Genomic DNA, 19091 nt, shown 5'->3' with positions numbered 1-19091 from the left:
CAAACCTAACAAACATTAACAAGCCTCCTAAAAAAATAGGATAAGAAAATAATCCATATTACATATAAAACAACACAAATATTTTTCTCTAAGCCATGTTTATAAAAGCAAACTTAAATGTCCTAATTAAACTAAAGCCTTATCCTGGCTTAATCTAAGCCCTGTTTGTGAAACCAGGCCTAAGACTGTGAAATCTGTATTTAAAAACTGCCCTTCTGAGTAGAATCTAAAATCAAATCTTTATTTATTGTCAAACCAACATTGTGATTCCAAAAGTATTACAAGTTCAGACATTCCAATTCATGTAGTATTTGATTTTTTATACAGTATTTTGGCTCAGATTCATTTGGAACAATCTTGTCAAATTAGGCAGGCTTTAACACAGGGGTCTCAACTTTGGCTCTCAAAGTTCACTTTCCTGCAGAGTGTTGGTCCAACCCTATAATCAAACACACACGAACAAGCTAATTAAGGTCTTCAGGATTACTAGTACATTACAATTACTAAAGTTACAAGCAGACGAGTTTGATCAAGGTTGGAGCTGAACTCTGGGGGCCAGAGTTGAAAACCCCTTGTTTTAACATAAACATCCTCAAAATGAATATTTATTAGTGCTGTCAAATGATAAAAATTAACTAATTAATCACACATTTATCTGTAATTAATCATGATTAATAGCACCTTACATCATCCCCCGGTTTCAAAGACAAGGCTTAAGCTAGTCCTGGACTAAAATGCATGTTTGAGCTGTTTTAACTGAAAGCAACTTGCATCTTAAAATATGTCAGTGCCATTGTTTTGTCTCAAGATGCACATCAGTAATGTTTTTTCAAGTGTACATTTATAAAAGTTAAAACTGAATTAAGGCCTAATCCTGGTTTAGGCTAAGCCCTGTCTGTGAAACCGGGCATATAAGTTTTTATTATGTTTTTATAATGTAATAATTTCACATTAAATCTCCAAATTCATGCAGAAACAACATAAATAGAGCATATTTTAAATATTTGTTTAATGCCATATTTTTTACTAAAAACTATGATATTTTACTACTATGATTTTTCTCAATTTCTGGGGATGAATTTATAACCATTTACCATCATTTAGTCATCATTTTTAACATTTAATAGACTTAAAAAATACTTTATTTATTTATTTATTTTAACTTAAACAATCTTCACACAAGCCCATTATAATTAATGTAACATTCAGCTGTGCCTCAAGCAAGGCTCAATGCTAAGGTTTTTTTTCCCCCTACTTGGGCTGGTTTTTACTTGCCCTGCCAAAATATTTACTAGCACACTGTGCTTTAAGATTTTCAGGTAGGTCTAACAGTGATATTCAGGTAGAAAATATAAAAAAACTGAATGAAGTAATCAAATGTAAAATAACACTTCACTTTTTATAAATTAAATATAGATTAATCATTGTAATCATTAATCATTGGCCAAAGTTGAGACCCCTGTGTAAGAGTCTGCCTTATTTGACAAGACTGTACCAAAATACTGTATAAAAAATGAAATACTACATGAGTACCTCAGGAATGTCTGAACTTGTAATACATGTGGAATCACAATGTTGGTTTGACAATAAATAAAGATTTGATTTTAGATTCTACTCAGAAGGGCAGTTTTTAAATACACATTTCACAGTCTTAGGCCCGGTTTCACAAACAGGGCTTGGATTAAGCCAGGATTAGGCCTTATTAAAATTAGGACATTTAAGTTTGCTTTTATAAACAGTATCTTTTGAAAAAATAAAAGAACAATGCCATTCTACATCAGATGAGCATGCTAATAAACATAAAGCTGACCGTGATGACAAAGCACACACATATCTTCATGTTGTGCTCTTGTACGTTATAAATAGTAAAGTCAGCATCAGAATGACACATGCCACATACGGCCTGGATGCATGTGGCACTATGAGATGTGTTGCATGCTGTGTGAGTGATGTCACAGCAAGAGTGCAACATGGCAGGCCTCCTGTGGTGATGGAGGCACTGATCAAAGTGCTGCGGTTTGACACTGGAGGTGCGGAGCTATTGTTGATGTCACAGCCAGGCATGGCAGCAGAAGTCAAGAGTAAAGCCAGGCTTAAACAGCAGCTGTGCATGATGGGGCTGCTAGGTTTAAGCAGTAGGTTGAAACCGGACCAGCACATGCGCCTTTCTGTGTCATCTGTGTGCTGGAACACGATTGCACCAAGGTGAGTCACAATGTCGCTGGGTGGCTTTGATCACAGATACGTATCTAGAAGGACAGCCACAGTCATATCTGCAAACTAGTGTTTGGAGCACATGCTACTGCCAATCAGAGAGAGGAAGGAAAACAGTAAACAGCAGGAGATCAAATACACACGGTCGCTCTGTTTCAACAGCAAGACAACAGCCTACCTAGGCAACATTTTAAGGAATCATAGAAGTGTTCTGAATGCGAAGACTGACAATTTCTAAAAACTTTTTTAAGAACTGCACAAATAAAATTAATATTATACAGAATAAATCCATACAATCACAAAAAAATAAATGTATCTCAGATTATTTTAATTCATTAAACAGGCTGCAGCACACATTTAACTCCTATTTCCCCGCCATTGACGAGTTTTCCCAGCTTTCTGTGTTTTCACTGTTATAAGCTAGGGGGCACTATGACACATCTTCTGAACAAGTACAGTATCTCCAGATCAAAACACAGGCAAAGAAAAAGCAGAAACGAGCGATGTAAGCAGATGCATATGAAAAATAATGCGATCATCAACAATAAACAGCAAATATATCAAAACGGCCTAATGTTACGGAGTGAAATGTCAACACAGGAAGTGGTTAGGACTGTGCAAGCTTTGGGGGTGTTGGTGAACTTAATCTACTCCATCTATGTTTTGATCATCATTCTGAATCTGATCAAGATGTATTTTCTCAGCTTTTTGCTCATAATTTTGCTTTTTTTTTTTTTTTTTTTAATGAAACTTACCCACATTCAAGTGTTGATAAAAAAAGAATGCATGAATCTAGAATAAAACATTTTTTTTTTTTTTTAAAGTAGAAGGTTCAGTGCTTCCCACACATAGACTTTACTTGGGCGGGCCGCCCACGAATAATAACGGCCAAGTATATTGGAGACACATTTTTGCTTTTATTATTTTTATCCACTTTTATATCCGCGCAAGATAATGAAACCACCCGCGATCGATTAACTAGTCGTTTCGTACCTGCTCGTTATGTGTGCGTCAGAACTGTTTACTCCCACTGACATTCCACAGGTGCTGCATTTTGCAAAGTCACTAGGCGGCGCTGTTGCGCGTTCTACAAGCTCGCGCAACAGCGCTTCAGTCTGCTTCAAAGTGATTCTCAATCAATGAAAATTTATTTATTTTTATTGGCCTTTATATAAAATGTTTTTGACGATTTTACGAATCTGAAGGATCAGCCTGCAATAGTACAGACATTTCAAAATAAGAGTACCTTTGTATTTCGGGCTTGTTTATAATTAAAAGTCATACGCTAAGTTTTTTCTTTTTCTTTTGGGCATTATTGATATTTTGGTTACACAAATTGTATTTAATTTGATTTCCATTTAATTCATAGTAAATGATTGTAATTATTTGACACACATATTATTCATTTTATAAATTTTACTAGTAAAATCTGTGTCCCATTCACTGAGAGAGACACTATATGACAGCAAGGAGAACATAGGATAAGGTGAACCATTTAAATGCTGTAATTATGCATAATTTACAATGCATATTAATGCATAATATTACTATGTAATTAAACGTAATATGCTATGTAATTAAAATTAATTTCAATAAATAAAAATGCTGTTAAAAATCACACATTATTTATTTGTCATATGTAGTAGACCATTTTTGTGCCATGGGTAATAGGAGGATTTTTCGCCCGGCTACCGCCGCAAGTATATTTCAAACCTGTGGGAAGCACTGAGGTTTATAATGTCTTTTGATATATTGCATGTTCAGATATTCATACAACAAAATATTCTTGGGGCCATGACATTTTTGTGAAAATGACCAAAAATGCTGGCGGTGGCTGGAAACTTTTTTCAAAAAACACTGGCAGGGAAAGAGTCAACAAGGACAATCAGCAAAACAGGGGAACTGCAACAGTTTAAAGGGGATGTCTAATGCTATTTCGTGCATTCTGACTTATTTACACTGTTAAAGAGTTAGATTCTCATGCTAAACATGGTCAAAGTTTCAAAAAACTGTTGGACGTATGACGGAGTATTTCTGTGCCAAACTCCTTCAGAGTTCATATAAGTTTCGGAAAGTTTTTTTTTTTTTTTTTTTTTTTTTTTGAGTATGGAACTGTATGACGTAATAAAGGGTGGAATTCCTTGTATGGGCACTTCTCCCAGAAGAGCGCACACACATCAACCAGAGCAAGAGCACGCCCATCAACGCGCTTCGTTTGAGTTACAGAAGTTGTCGGCAACGCTGCACAGGACTTGCTCAAGAAAGATTTGTCATTTTGTTTTTAGACCACGAAATTAACAATGTCACCAAAGAAGTGTGTTTTTGGTTGCGAAGGAAAGATAACCTTGTTCAGCTTTCCAAAGAACGCAGCGTTAAGGGAACAGTGGATGCAGTTTGTTTTTCCGGGGCAGCAACAGAGTTGTGCAAGTGTGTTTGTTTGTTCCCGGCATTTCGGTGAAAAAATGTTTAATAAACAAGGCCCAGTTCAACGCTGGATTTGCATATCGTTTGAAACTGAAAGATGGCGTGGTCCCAGGGATAAAAGATTCTGGTCATGAATCACAGGCGGTAAGTAAAACTGCATGAAATGTCTATGTTTTGTTGACAATCGGCGTGTAAGTGTATATAATGTAAACAAAACAAACGCATAGTGAATCAAATGTTATTTAGGGATAATGTGATGATGTTCTGCATGCTCGTGACTTGAGTTCTGCCCACGTCACGCCTCCAGGAGCTTGGCTGTTTTCGGAAAGAATCGGTATGCTGTATCTGTCTAAAAAAATAATAATAATAATAATAATAATGGAGGAAGGAAGGAAGCAATACTACTCTATAGGTACTCAAGATTAACATGAGATTGGCAGAAACTGTGTGTTATGTCCTCTTTAAAATACTCAAGTTTTTTTTTAAGTATAAACACATGCACTGAAATTGGTTTATAAATTAAAACATCAACACATATGATTTAAAGGTCTACTGATATTGGATTTTGCTGTTACGATAATAATGTGTTTAAAGAAATGCAATAAAAAGATTCTTGCGTAGATGTTAGTAAACTTTTTATACTCAAAGTGTTAAATAATGCTCCTTCCTGTAACCCAGAGAAAAGCCACAAGAGTTTATTAAATAAAATGCCAGATATGCTTATTTACACCAGTTATTACACCAATAATAATCAGAAATTATGCAGAATGTGGGACCTTTAATTATATAAAAAAACCTAAAATACACTGGGACTCTTATTTTGAAACGTGCATGCTTTACTACTGCCAGCTGCACTCTTACAACCATCTACAACATGTTACAATATATACAGCATAAAGTAAACATATTATTGTATAGTTATAATCCATGAGCAGCAGATGACAAGCAATCACTTGGCATAAATGTGCAGTATTCATTGACTGTAAACATTGGCAGACTGGGTCAAAGAGCCACTTTCACTTCAATGTGAGCAGAGGCCTTCCTTCTGGAAGTTTATTCCCCATTCATTTTCTCCATCGACATTACAAATAAATCTTTGATTAAGAGTCATGCACTACTCTTCTTTCTCTTTATTTAAGGTACATAATTTATCTGTCTACCTGCACAACATCCCACACTAACAAAATCTTCCACAATTCATTGTCATGGTAACAGCGACATCTCTGATTGGTGGATCTCTCTTCAGGATTATGGGTAGTGTAGTACTTCAGTGAGGATTCGGCAATTAAACAAGTTTATTATTATTATGTTTTTAAAGTTGAATTTAAACTGACTTGTGACTTGAGATGTACATGCCATCAACAACAATCCTGTATCCTATATATGTTTTAAGATGTTCCCAGTTTCTGGAATCCTACTGCTGTGTGAGCTATAAGCTTGGCAAATAAATATAGAGGAAAGAATAAAAAAAGTCATACAGTGGTGACACATAAACTCAACCTGACAGCACTATTTGGGGGCCTTAAACAGACATATGCAACACAGTCTATTAAAGACAGAAGGAAAGTTTTCACAGACAGTATTTCTAAAGCTTTCGGGTGGAGAAAGTGGGACTTTAGGAGACTTGACAAACAAACACATGTTTAATCTTAAGCAATATGAGCAACAGAGACATCTGATAGCAGACAACGCAATCAGAACAACTGTTTTGGGATTATTGCATTCAAACGCGCCACACTTTGATGTTTCTTTCTGCTCTTTTTTGTCTCAAGCCCTTCAGCTTTCATAATCCGCCTTTGAAGTGAGCGACTTGGCAACAATGTCAGAGTGTGACACGCTTGTTCTTACCGTCCAAACACACACAGGCTGTGCAAACCATTCTTTTCTGTCCGCTCTCTCTCTGTCTTATCAGTAATGCTATACATGTGTCTGGACTTATATCAACTAGTCAGTCATTAATTAGACTCTTATTAACAGCAGTTAACACTCTGGGCTCTTTTGCGTGGTCAAACACACATAGTAACTGGACTACAATCCCTGACCGGTGGAGCCAGTCGGACTCAAAAATGCCCCTAATATCAGCTGAACCGTGTGTCAGTCTAAAACTCAGAGTCCAAATAAAACGAGAGAGCAGGAGATCGCTGGCCTGCTGGGAGCACAGGTTCAACTTCTATGGTGTTCTTGCACATATCAAAAGTTACTGGCTTTACATGGTCATAACAGGAATACTGAATAAAACAAAGTTGTTAAGTGACTCTGTTACACTTATCTCATATTACATTTTCCACAAAAAGTCTTGCAGAAGGACGGTATGTATTTTAGCATTTTGCTCTACAGACAGCATTACTTTTACATACAATTCTCATTTGTTTTTATAAACCGAGGGATGAATCAAAATGATTGAAAGGCCATTTTATGCGGTAATCGATACCATGAGGTCCCTGATGACGCGATGAAACAGAAGGAGTGAAAGCGTTTGCAAGGGTGGGTTTAAGTGACTAAACGATTGGAGAAATCTTACTTACGCATTTTGTTTAGACATTAAAAATGGCAAAAAATTTAAAATATATAAATAAAAATTAAAATGGAACATATGCACGGGTGAATTGTTCACAATAAGACATATAACAGACATTTATAAAATTGATATGCTGAATTTTTATTTCACACTGACTTTAAATCGTAACCTGTAATTCTTTAAAAAAATAAGTGTTAAGAGATATCGTGTTGATACAGTGGAGAAAACCAGGTTTCTATACGTTAGTATTTCAGAAAAGAGACATACATGTTTTTACATACGGACATTGTACATCCATGTCACACACTGTATTCATAACGATCAGCAGACTGTGGGAAACACATGATGTATGCAGGTCTGGAAAGGTTCTTTTATGAGCTTATATGAAGCTTTCAGCAGCTGGTATCGTTTCCACACTTGCACATAATTTCGGTGTCTATCCTGTCAGACCCTTCTGATTTAACTCATTCATACTGATAAAACTCTGATCAAACTGGAGCTTTTGGAACTAAAAAGTATGGTTTAGGAATTAGGTAAGACACTAAATCCAGTGTAAGCAGAAGGAGAGAGATACATCAGGAAATCAATGCTATTTACACTGTAACTCACTAGTAAAGTCAGTCTTGCACTCGGGCAGCTATCTTCAGTCTTGCTATCTAACTGACTGGGGAATTACATAAAGGATTAGTCCATTTTCAAATAAAATTTCCCTGATAATTTACTCAGCCCCTTGTCATCCAAGATGTTCATGTCTTTCTTTCGTCAGTTGAAAAGAAATTAAAGTTTTTGATGAAAACATCCCAGAATTATTTTCCTTACAGTGGACTTCGATGGCCTCCAAACAGTTGAAGGTAAAAATTACAGTTTCAGTGCAGCTTCAAAGGGCTTTAAACGATACCAGATGAGGAATAAGGGTCTTATCTAGCGAAACGATCGGTCATTTAAAAAAAAAAAAATGTAAATGTATATGCTTTACATAAACAAATGATTGCCTTCCAAGTGGTTTCGTCAAAACCGCACTTTCATATTCTTCAAAAAGCTTACGCTGTATGTCCTATGCCTTCCCTATTCTACTTACGGAACGAACGCAGCGGTTTTTATTCTGTAAGTTAAATAGGGAAGGTATATGACATACAGCGTAAGCATTTTCTTTTTGAAAATACAGAAAGAGGAAGCACATGCACGGTGATCATTTGTGCTTGTAAAGCATATACAGTTGTATTTTTTATTTTTTTTAAATCAGTCGTTTTGCTAGATAAGACCCTTATTCCTCATCTGGTATCGTTTAAAGCCCTTTGAAACTGCACTGAAACTGTAATTTTGACCTTCAACCGTTTGGAGGCCATTGAAGTCCACTATAAGGAGAATAATCCTGGAACATTTTCATCAAAAACCTTAATTTCTTTTCGACTGAAGAAAGAAAGGTATGAACATCTTGGATGGCATGGGGGTGAGTAAATTATCAGGAAAATTTGAAAGTGAACTAATCCTTTAAATCTCAAAAAGTACCTCACAAACCTCACATTTCAATAACATATTTTAAATCAGCAATAAAAACTGACATGAATGGTGTCATAAACTTTCTTTCATTCAGTCAAGAACAGGCAGTGCCTTTGCAGATTGGCTTTTGGCTGTTTTCTTTTTTGTAGGCCAAAACCCTGAAACAAGTTAGCATTTTAGCACTTCCTGAAGTCAATGTGTTTTTTTGTATGGGGTTTTAGTTAAATGCTTGAAATAAGGAACACAAGCTCAAGATATTTTCACGTTTTATTCTACAATATAAAATACATCAGTAATATCACCTTTGTGAATTTTTTAAAGCTTGTCTTGAAAAGAGGAGATTGCTAACAATTGGCTAAATAGGACTACAGAGGTTGTCGGGACATTAAATGTCACCACAACGAACAAACTAATCAACTAAATAGTCCGCTTTCACAGCCTTATTGTGTTAATGACCACACTCTTGCAAACTACTCTAACTCACACTTTCATTGAAATGTGTTTTAAATAAAAGCTAAAAGAGTTTAATGCTTAATGGTGGTGACATTGAAGTCGTGCTCATTATCAAGATGAAGTGTAAGAATCATAATCTTTTGTTGGTCACACAAAGATTATTTTCGGCAATAATCCAAAAGCCAACAGAAAAATCCTTTTGGGTTTTTGTCGAGGTAACTAGTGTGATGCTGACTTCAAGGTTGACCTTCAAAAATATGTCATCACTGCAGCGCTCTATTAGAAAGGCAGGACTTACTTTACTAGAGCATTCCAATTTCTCCCATTCACAGTAATATCAGTGGTCCGTATCAGCTATACGGCGTGTCTGTGAGAACTAGACTACCTCTTGAGCGACTCCTGAGTGCTACTGCACTTACGTCTAAAGAAAACAAGTGTTTTGAAGTAAATACCAATTTACTATTTATCTATTTGTTTTTAATAAAGCAGCATGCATTATTAGAATACCCAAAATTTTAATGAAAAAGAAAATCATACCCCCGTTTTCACAGACAGGCCTTAAGCCTAGTCCCCAGAAATGCATGTTTGAGCAGTTTTAACTGAAAGCAACTGGTACTGACACATCTTAAAATATGTCTGTGTTATTGTTTTGTCTCAAGATGCACACCAATAATGTTTTTTTTCTAAGACATTTTTTATAAAAGCTACTTAAATGTCCTAAATAAACTAAGGCCTAATCCTGGCTTAATCTAAGCCCTGTTTACTGTTTACTGTTTCATATTGTTTCACAAACTATTGTTTTTAAAATGCACTATGTATTAAATTCTGAACACAGCTTATATTTCAGCATGTGCTTATAATGTTTATGACGTACACACTGTAGTCAGCATTTGTGAGATTACAGGAAAAGCAGTGGTGATTCTAACTCTGACCCTGAACACAGAGAGCATTACAGCTTCAGTGACAAAACTGAGCAGTTCAAAGCAGAAGTCACCACTTCAATACCCTCGTAAAAACACCACACTCCAATCGGCCATGATCCCAAACCCTCTTTGAAAGCTCCACAAAGGACAGCAGAGTCATGTCTACTCCATAAAAGCCCAGGCCAGACTCCAGCACCTCTGTCATGCAAAAAAGCATGTTGGAGGCCTTTTGTGCGCAGTTGTTTCAGTTGTTACACACATAAAGAGCTGAAAACACTCAGTCAGCCATGATAGATCGGTCAAAACAACGACACAACAAATCATTTGGATGAATCTAAAGAAGCCTCTTTGTTAAGGGTGTCACACTTTAAACTCATTTTCATCTGCATCTTATATGAAAGTATGTTGCTGGGCCATATTGTACACATCTGTGGCATCTGAAGTCCTCTTATAATGCTATTCAGGGTTTCTTCACCAAAAAATGTTTAGGTTTTTCACAAGCATTTTCTATCCTCTCCCTGTCCCTTAGGATTAAACAGACTGTTTAACTAGTGTACCTTTCCTTTAAGACTTCCATATGCAAATGTGATTGGATAACAGCTTTGCATATGAAATGAGTTACCTAACCGAATGGCTGAATATTCAATTGTTGTTAATATAGGTGTCCGGATCAGCAAAAATGGTGATTTATTGGAATCAGCAGTGAAAATGTTTCGGAGAATTCTGATAATAGAATAGAACTGCATGTTGTTTAGGCAGCAATGTTGACACCAATGGTATTAGGTAACATCCTAAACTGTAAAACTACCAACAAAACTATGATTTAAACATCTTAACAGTTCAATAGTAGAAGTTTTGTCAAAAACAAAAAGTTTTATACAACAATAAAAAAACATGTACTGTATGTTATATATAATTGGTGTGAGCAAAACAGAAGATGGTCTGATTGAAAATGCAAACTCAGGTTACGCAGGTTTCAATAGTCCACATTAGACATTCTACTAACTCTCATCAGAGTATTAGTAGACTGTTAGGTTAGGTGTTAGGGTTTGGGCTAGTAGAATAAGTTGACATGTAGTTGCAAAGTTTCTTATAGTCAGTAGAGTGTCTGCTGAGAAGCATCAAAATAAAGTGTTAGCAGATTTTAAGCAGACCGTCTACTAATACTCGAATGACTGGTAGATAACATAGTAGCAAAGTTTCTTATAGTTAGAAGAATGTCTAAAGGCCCGTTCACAACAAGAACAATAACTATAACAATAAGTATATTTGTGTCCAAGGAACTACAACTGTCTGTTTATTCTAAGCTCATGCGCTGCGGTTTCAAAGTGTGTACAACATGTTATTGAACATGTTTTTGTTGTTCTTATTGCATTTACACAGCTTTAACCAGCAGATGTCCTCAGCATGCTGCTTCGAGTGAATAGCTAGTGTAATCGATCTAATCTAACAGTGAATTTACCTGACGAAGTCAATATAGTGGAAAAAAAATCAACACCACCTAGTCTTTTTTACTGCAACTACAAAGGAAGCAAGACAATGTTGTCGAAACTAACGCTGGATTACCTGAGGTAATTTTATGTTACACGGTTTACTAACCTGGCATAATGATCTCATTGTTAATAATTCTCACTATTTATTCCGAGGGTAGGACTGATTGTTTTCCATTTATCCATTTTCTTTAAAATATCCTTGAAAGGGGGTTTGACTTGGCTTTTTCTGGACCTCGGCAATTAACTTCTCCAGAATGTCGTCTGCCATTTTAAATGCGTGAGCCCTTAAATTTTCTGATTGGCTGTCAGTGTTTTATCATTCAAGCTAGAAAAAAAAATCGTTCTGAAAGTGATCCCAACGATGTTGTTGCTCTATATCAGGGGTGGGGAACGTTGATCCTGGAGGGCCATTGTCCTGCAGAGTTTAGCTCCAACCCTGAGCCCTAATCCTGAAGACCTTGATTAGCTTCAGATGTGTTTAATAGGGTTGGAGCAAAACTCTGCAGGACAATGGCCCTACAGGATCAACGTTCACCAGCCCTGCTCTATATCATTATCGTTATAGTTGTGGCGAACTTTGGTATTCTTTTATATTTGGAATGATTTTTAGAACTAAATCTTTAACGTTAAAGATTAAAGTGGACCATCAAAATAAAGTGTCACCCAAACTCACTCTCTGAAAGTAGGTGGCAATTATGAAAATGCAAAAATATAGCAGTTACTGCAGAGCTAACAAATCACATGAATGCAGCTGTCGGTTAACAATCAGTTTGCTGAAACGATCACATATCGTGTGTTTGTGCTTCCTGACCTTGTTGGTTTGGTCAGCATCTTTGTTGAGTTGTCTCCTCTCCTCATCCCAGCAGCTCTGTGCTTCCTGTATTTGTCTCTCTAGACCCTGCTGCATCTGCCGACTGGCTTCCTTGGTGTTGCTCAGAGACGTCTGCAGCTCAGCGATCACCTGTGTGGACACATCCAAACACACACTTGTTCATCTTCTAACAGATATGTCAAGGCAACTATAGCAACAGGCTCTTAGGCTCAATGATCAGTAAAGCTCTTCAGGGTCTGCGTTGATTACTCAGATAATGGATTCTGCTTAATTTAATGCTTGACCAGCTGGAGTCAAAGTATCCAGCAATGTCTTTGAGGTTATCAACAGATTTTTTTTTTTTTTTTGTTCACTGGAAGCCAAGATCTCAATTCTGCTGCTGGTGTTACAGAGGTGTAAAGTTTTCGAGTAAATGTAATTAGTTACAGTACTTAAGTATCTTTTTGGCTACTTTGTAGTTGTAGTGCGCATCAAATATATTAGCAACTTTTACTCTCTACTTGACTTCATTTTTGAAAAAGTAAATTTACTTTTTACTCAAATACATTTGTGATGAGTAATGCAATTACACATTACATTTTGCTTTGCACCTAACTTTTTCTGTGGCCGTTGGTTTCTGCTGTAAAGAAGCAATATCGCTATCTAAGGGAATGGAAGGTACTTTATCTTAAGCATTTATTTATTTATTTTTTTTTACTTTACTCGACCAAACTCGTCAACAAGGCTACTTTACATGAATGCTAGTGCAATAGCAGATAGTTGCTGATCGCAGGTGTTTGATTTAGGAGATGAAGTCATGTCTGCTGCCGTTGATGAGGCTGAAACCAGCACATCCAGTGCAAGTAGACTTTGACTAGTTAATTTTACTTAACATTAATTTATTTATCAACTATATTGACAAGACCTTTCTGAAGGATATTGGTTTACTTATGGCCTTTTTGTGCACTTGAGCTTAACTGAGACTTGAGTTTGTAGACATTTAAGAGGTTGTGTCGACCTTGATTTATTGCAATATTGATTGATATTCAGTTATATTTAGATTTTTAGAATCTTACAAATCAATTGTCTCTCAGGTGTTAAGGACTAGTGCATCTTTGAACCTACATTCAGTACGAGTAAAATACTTAAGTACTGTTAAAATCAGATACTCTAAGACTTTTACTTAAGTCGTATTGGAATTGGTTACTTGTAACTCGTAATGGAGTCATTTTTGATGTAAGGTATCTGTACTTTTACTCAAGTATGGTTTTCAGGTACACCTCTGGTCTAAATTCAGATGAACCAATAAGCAGATGAAATGGGTGAGAGGTTCAGTGTTGGAGAAGCTAATGTAATTTCAAGTAGTTCAAGCTACTCTAAAATACTGAACAACACTAAATGCTTATACTTAGCTAACTTAATTGAAACTGTTAAAGGGAGGCAATAACTTTGCAATTCCATAACTATAGAGGAATAAATGTGAGCAGTACTGAACTGCCACACACACAAAAAAAGGATCTTAATAGTGAAAGCATCAATCTTGAATTACTGTAATTCTATAATTGATCAACAGTCATCAACAGTCATTGAACCAAACTGAATCAACCCTGAACTGACTTCAGTGAACAATGGACACAATTTTTTCAATTCTTTTCAGCAGAATTGAACTCTGTTTCATTGAATCATTACTTTCCTGTTTATATCCCTAAAGCTGCTTTGAAACAACTTTCAATTGTATAAAAATTTCAATTGTACAACTTTGCATTGTATAAAGCGCTATAGAAATAAAGGTGATGACTAATTCATATGAAATAAGTAAACAATGTAATTTATTTTTTACATTACTGATAACAGATGGTATTTAACTTATTTTGCTAAAAAAAAAAAAAAAAAGACAACGCCACACCCAAGCAATAGCTTTCTAAAAAAAAAAAAAAAAAAAAAAACACTAAGAAAGGACTTTTGAGATTTACTTCTGACTCAACTCGGGCAAGGGACTTTTGAGAATTATTATTGACTCAACTCAGGCAAGGGCAATATATACTAGCTATATAGCAAATCGCAATTTTTAAATCTAAACTGTATTATAACCCAGATCTTTCATCTGCTAAATGTCACTATAAGGCATGCAAAGATATTATAAACATTAACTAACATGAATTCTTTAAAGCTGCTTTGAAATGATACAGATACACTTGATTTCTGCCCATTACTCCAATTTCTTTGTATGTTTATTTGCATTCTGTCAGCTTATGCAATATGCACTTCTCTGTTTACAATTTGATGGCAAGACCAGAGGGAAAAAAATCAACTATGAAATCGCATGTAATGCATTATTGGCTTTTAATAATGAACAGATTTTGATGGTTATCATTTTGTTGCCCATGTAAACACACCTAATGACTGTTAAAATCTGTCTCTGTCAAGTGCAGATGAAGGTCTAGCCTCTAGCCTTTCCAGAGCCCTGTCAGAATCACTGTAGTTAGGGCCCAAATGAGAGCCGTACAGTAAAATCCCCAATAGACCACCCCTGCATCACGACAGTCGCCCTTCACATTTCACACACAAACCGAAAAAAGAACAGAGGAGCAAAGCGAGAGAAGATGGACTGTTTAATGAAGCTCTAGCGAGATGAAAATGAGAAAAACTGGCCCTTTGAAATCTCGCTGTCCAAATTCAGATTCTATTTCAACTGTAGCCAAGAGAGCTGTGGAGCGCAGGGCAGCAGTGAAGCTCAGGGCTAGACAGATAATTGTTTATTGTGCATAAATGTTCGGAGGAACGGTTTTACTGGAATCCGTTCATTGTGTAGGAGTTGGGAGTGAACTCTTGGAGCGGACACAGAGGGAGAGATTAGGCTTATTTTGTCAGTGGGTGAACCACATGAAAGTACCAAACGCCCCATTATTATGGTAACATAAGTTCTCATGGTAATAATTATTTGGCTATACAGATTCTCGCATCAAGTCTTTTGCCTGAAGGGACACACTCAGCTCTTGATTGTTATTCCTCACTTGATATTAGGGAATTTTGCAGTTAATGGATTCAGCACGTCTTCTTTCATTTTAAAGCATTTCTTTAGATTGGTGGAAATGTTATACTGTAGCTATGAGGTGTTAAACTGACATCCTCTTTCTGATGGATGACAGAAGTACTGAGATGGACAAAAACAAAACAATATATATATATATATATATATATATATATATATATATATATATATATATATATATATATATATGAGATAAGCTTTAGTGGTATAATGAGACATTAGGGAATTACCAGAAAATGATGGATCAACTTGGTAGATGATATGTCAAAAGTATTCACTTTTTTTTCAGGCAGTATCACGATCCACGATTTTATCAAAGTTCTTTTTCATATTGGTTTTTAAGACTATTTTGCAAGTCAATGAGCAATAGAGTCCAACTAATTTCCCTATTTTAAAAAATTAGCCTTAAAAGGAAAAAGAAAAAAAAGAAAAAGAAAAAGAAAAAAAAGCAATGGCAGACCATTTTAGGCCAAAGTAAAGGTGGACCAAAATGTTATTTAACTTTATTTTATTTCATTATTTTATCTTTGTCATTAAAAATAAGAATATGCAAAATACAACCTAAGATACAAATGAAATAAACAGTGCTTAAATTTCAGCTATAGTAGGTATATATAACGAAGGTCTTGCGGGTGTGAAACAACATGAGGGTAAGTATATGACAGAATTTTCATTTTTGGGTGAACTAACCCTTTAACCCTACTGCCGCTTTGCTAAAAATGTGATGTGAATGTACTGAACTGACTGAATGAACTGTAACTGATAGAATGTGTGCACAGTAGCACAATACTACAATCTTTCTTCAAAAGCAGATTTTTTCCCATTTAAAGATAAAAAATGGTAACGGTCTGATAGCTACAATCTAAACCACCTTAATGCCTGTCCCTGAATACCAGTGTAATTTTGTAGTCGATCTAAGAGTATTTTATGATCTGTAGTGTCAAACGCAGCACTGAGATCAATTAACACTAGTATTGAGATGCAGCCTTTGATTTAGTCATTTATACATATGAAAAAACACACTTGATAATTCAATAAAATCATTAAACCAATAAAATCAATTAAATAAACAAAATAATTTTATTGGACAAATTGGAGTAAATCTGAGACACATTAAAAATAAAAAAGGGCATCTGTCAACTACAGCCGTAGCGTGACATGAGTGTCAGGGGTGACGTTACTTGATCAGATTTAGACAATTAACAAGTAGCGTGTTACGAAATTGACACAATATCCAAGTTATATACAGTAAAAGTAAGTGTGGTTAAAAAAAAAAAAACTGAACCGGAAGTGATGCTATCTGTTTTACAGAATACAGAAGTTTTTTGCTCGCAACCCCCATTACAGCTGAAAAAGTGAAATGTGTAAATCTCAGAGCTGTGCTGGTTTCATATGCGCATGAATACTAATGCTCTAGCACACTTATCCATCTGATAGTGGTGGTGAAAGGAGATCTACTGTAGAAAGCAAAGCTCTGTTTGGACAACACCTTGTGTTGTCTCGTCATTAGCTGGAGAGCTTCAAACACAAGTGAGATTAAAGGTCAGTGAAAGAGGAGCTGGATTTCCAAAATAACAATTAAAGATGCTCCAGTGTAATGAACAGTCATAGCCAGAGCCGAGATCCCTCTAGACCATGAATGGCATGGTATGGATTTAATTTCCACATGCAATTCCATAGCACATCTGAAAGATGCCTGTTGATGCCATAAGTTAGTATGTGCTTCAGAAGTTCAAGGGACACTTGTCTAGTACACAACCTTGCAATGCCTTATGGGACGCTGCAACAACTGTATGGTTATTCTCCCAAGGCCAAATAGACAAAGGAATAGTTCATCCAAAAATAGAAATTCTGTCATTATTTTATTCCAAAACATTATGCTGTTCTTTTTTTTCTGTGGAACACAAAAGGAAAACTTGGCTCTTCTTTCATACAGAATATAGTGACCAGGGGCTCCAAAATGGACTACAAAACTAACTAAAATAGAATAAAAATGGCCACAAATAAAATTAAGTTTTAGATACATGTCATATTATGAAATTGGAAACCCTCCCCACCTGCATTAAACATAAAAATGCCATTAGATAGCAGTAACTCTAGACTGAAGTGCAACACTGTTAAACATTTTTAAATTATACCTACTACTATAAACCAGAAATAAAAACCAAATTAATTAAATGCTATAAGAACCCTGCTACCTTTAAGGTTTCTGTTTTTGTCCATTTGGGCAAACTATTCCTGACAAGAAAGCTAACAAGAGGAAGAAATCAACGGAGCCCTGCGTTGTTTGGTGTGGAGGAGGGGCATTTAATGTGTATTAAACAAAGACGTGTTCCCACCAAATGCGAGTGGGAAACAAGAGAGAGGAAAAACTATGTTTATCTAGCGAATGCCAATTTTGTGCCTCGGAAAAGGAATTAATCATCAGTGGCCCTCTCAGAGGTTATTTAGAAATGGGAAAATGCCTGTGAACTCTTTTCTCACACACTCAAAGTGTGTTCTTTTGATGTCATGCATTGTGTAATTTAATAGGCCTGTGTTTTCACACAACATCTGCTTGTCAACCTGACATTCAGTGCTCTGTGTTGTGGAGAGAACTGAAGAAAAAAAAAAAAAAGAGTGAGTGTTTGAGCTGGGACTAAGGTAATGAGAGGCAATTATGACAGGCCCACAACCTCACACTGAACGGTGCATTTTTTACAACATCTACAGTGTTTAAGGAGTTCAGCTCTGTGTTAATCTTACACACAGAGAAGAATGAAGGTTATTCTCCTGAACCTAAAGCGAGTGTAATGGCGTTGAGTCTGAACAGATTAAATCTAATGTTTAACACATGGCAGAGGCCGGCCTCAGTAACACACATGATGCAGGGATATAGAGGAGAGATAAGCGCTCAGACACCCTCAGAACACCCACTAGACCTTCTGATTGTGAAATCGTGGCCAGGAACAGAGGGTGGCCAACAAGTGTTGAGTAGGAATAGTATCAGTGGCTATAAAATGAAATGCATGTGTTTAACACCTCAGAGGGCAAGTTGTGTTATGAAGGCAGGGAAAAAAAACAAAACAGTGTTGAGGAAGGCACATTGACACTCCGGTTTGCCAAGCTGCCTAACAAGCCACTCAAAACTGAAAAACACGGCACAGTCAGACGATGAATACAGTCAGTCACAGGTGATTCACACTCCAATCCAGAAGGGGGCGAGTGCGGTAATGCAACGTTGTTTGGAGACAGAACAGGAAAAAGAGCAGAAGAAGAAGAGATGATCTATGCACCAACCGAAAACAAGAGTTCAGATGGCACGCAAGAGCCTGCTTGTAGTCTATACGCTGAGTTTCGATTAATTTTTGTGACGCGCTCCACAAGCTTCACAGAAAGGAAACCGGGATGGCAGAAAGCGGCATCTTGTTTGTTGTCTTTATTTTACAAAAGCACAATGTTTTGTTTTTATTGTGTACACAAATAAAAACAGACCCTTGACAGTTTTGAATGTTGTCTTACTCTTATCTGTATGACCATAAATGGCGGAGTATTGCAAGTAGTTTCCGCTGTTATGATGAGACAAAATCATTTGGCACTGTGCCGATTTGTGTCATGGAAGTCTCATTACAGTTTAGTGATGAAATATGTGTGTCCTGGAAATAGGAAGCCTCAGGTGTCACTTAACTCTCTGTCTCCTCGTGGAAAGGTGAAGTTGGTTCAG

The 19091-nt window shown here is 36.2% G+C and overlaps 1 protein-coding gene across 3 annotated transcripts in view; it reads right to left on the bottom strand.

The window, feature by feature from the left end:
* cep112 (centrosomal protein 112) overlaps positions 1 to 19091 on the bottom strand; it is a 188800-nt gene that overhangs the window by 32248 nt on the left and 137461 nt on the right. For all 3 annotated transcript variants that reach the window (XM_067377460.1, XM_067377469.1, XM_067377478.1), the window contains one exon: positions 12337 to 12486. In XM_067377460.1, coding sequence (XP_067233561.1) covers positions 12337 to 12486 — 150 coding nt within the window. The remainder of the gene's footprint in view (positions 1 to 12336; positions 12487 to 19091) is intronic.

The sequence above is a fragment of the Chanodichthys erythropterus genome, chromosome 3, assembly GCF_024489055.1.
Source record: "Chanodichthys erythropterus isolate Z2021 chromosome 3, ASM2448905v1, whole genome shotgun sequence".
Taxonomy (NCBI): Eukaryota; Metazoa; Chordata; class Actinopteri; order Cypriniformes; family Xenocyprididae; genus Chanodichthys; species Chanodichthys erythropterus.
The sequence above is the reverse complement of the archived record's forward strand: the minus strand, read 5'-3'. Positions and strand labels throughout refer to the sequence as shown.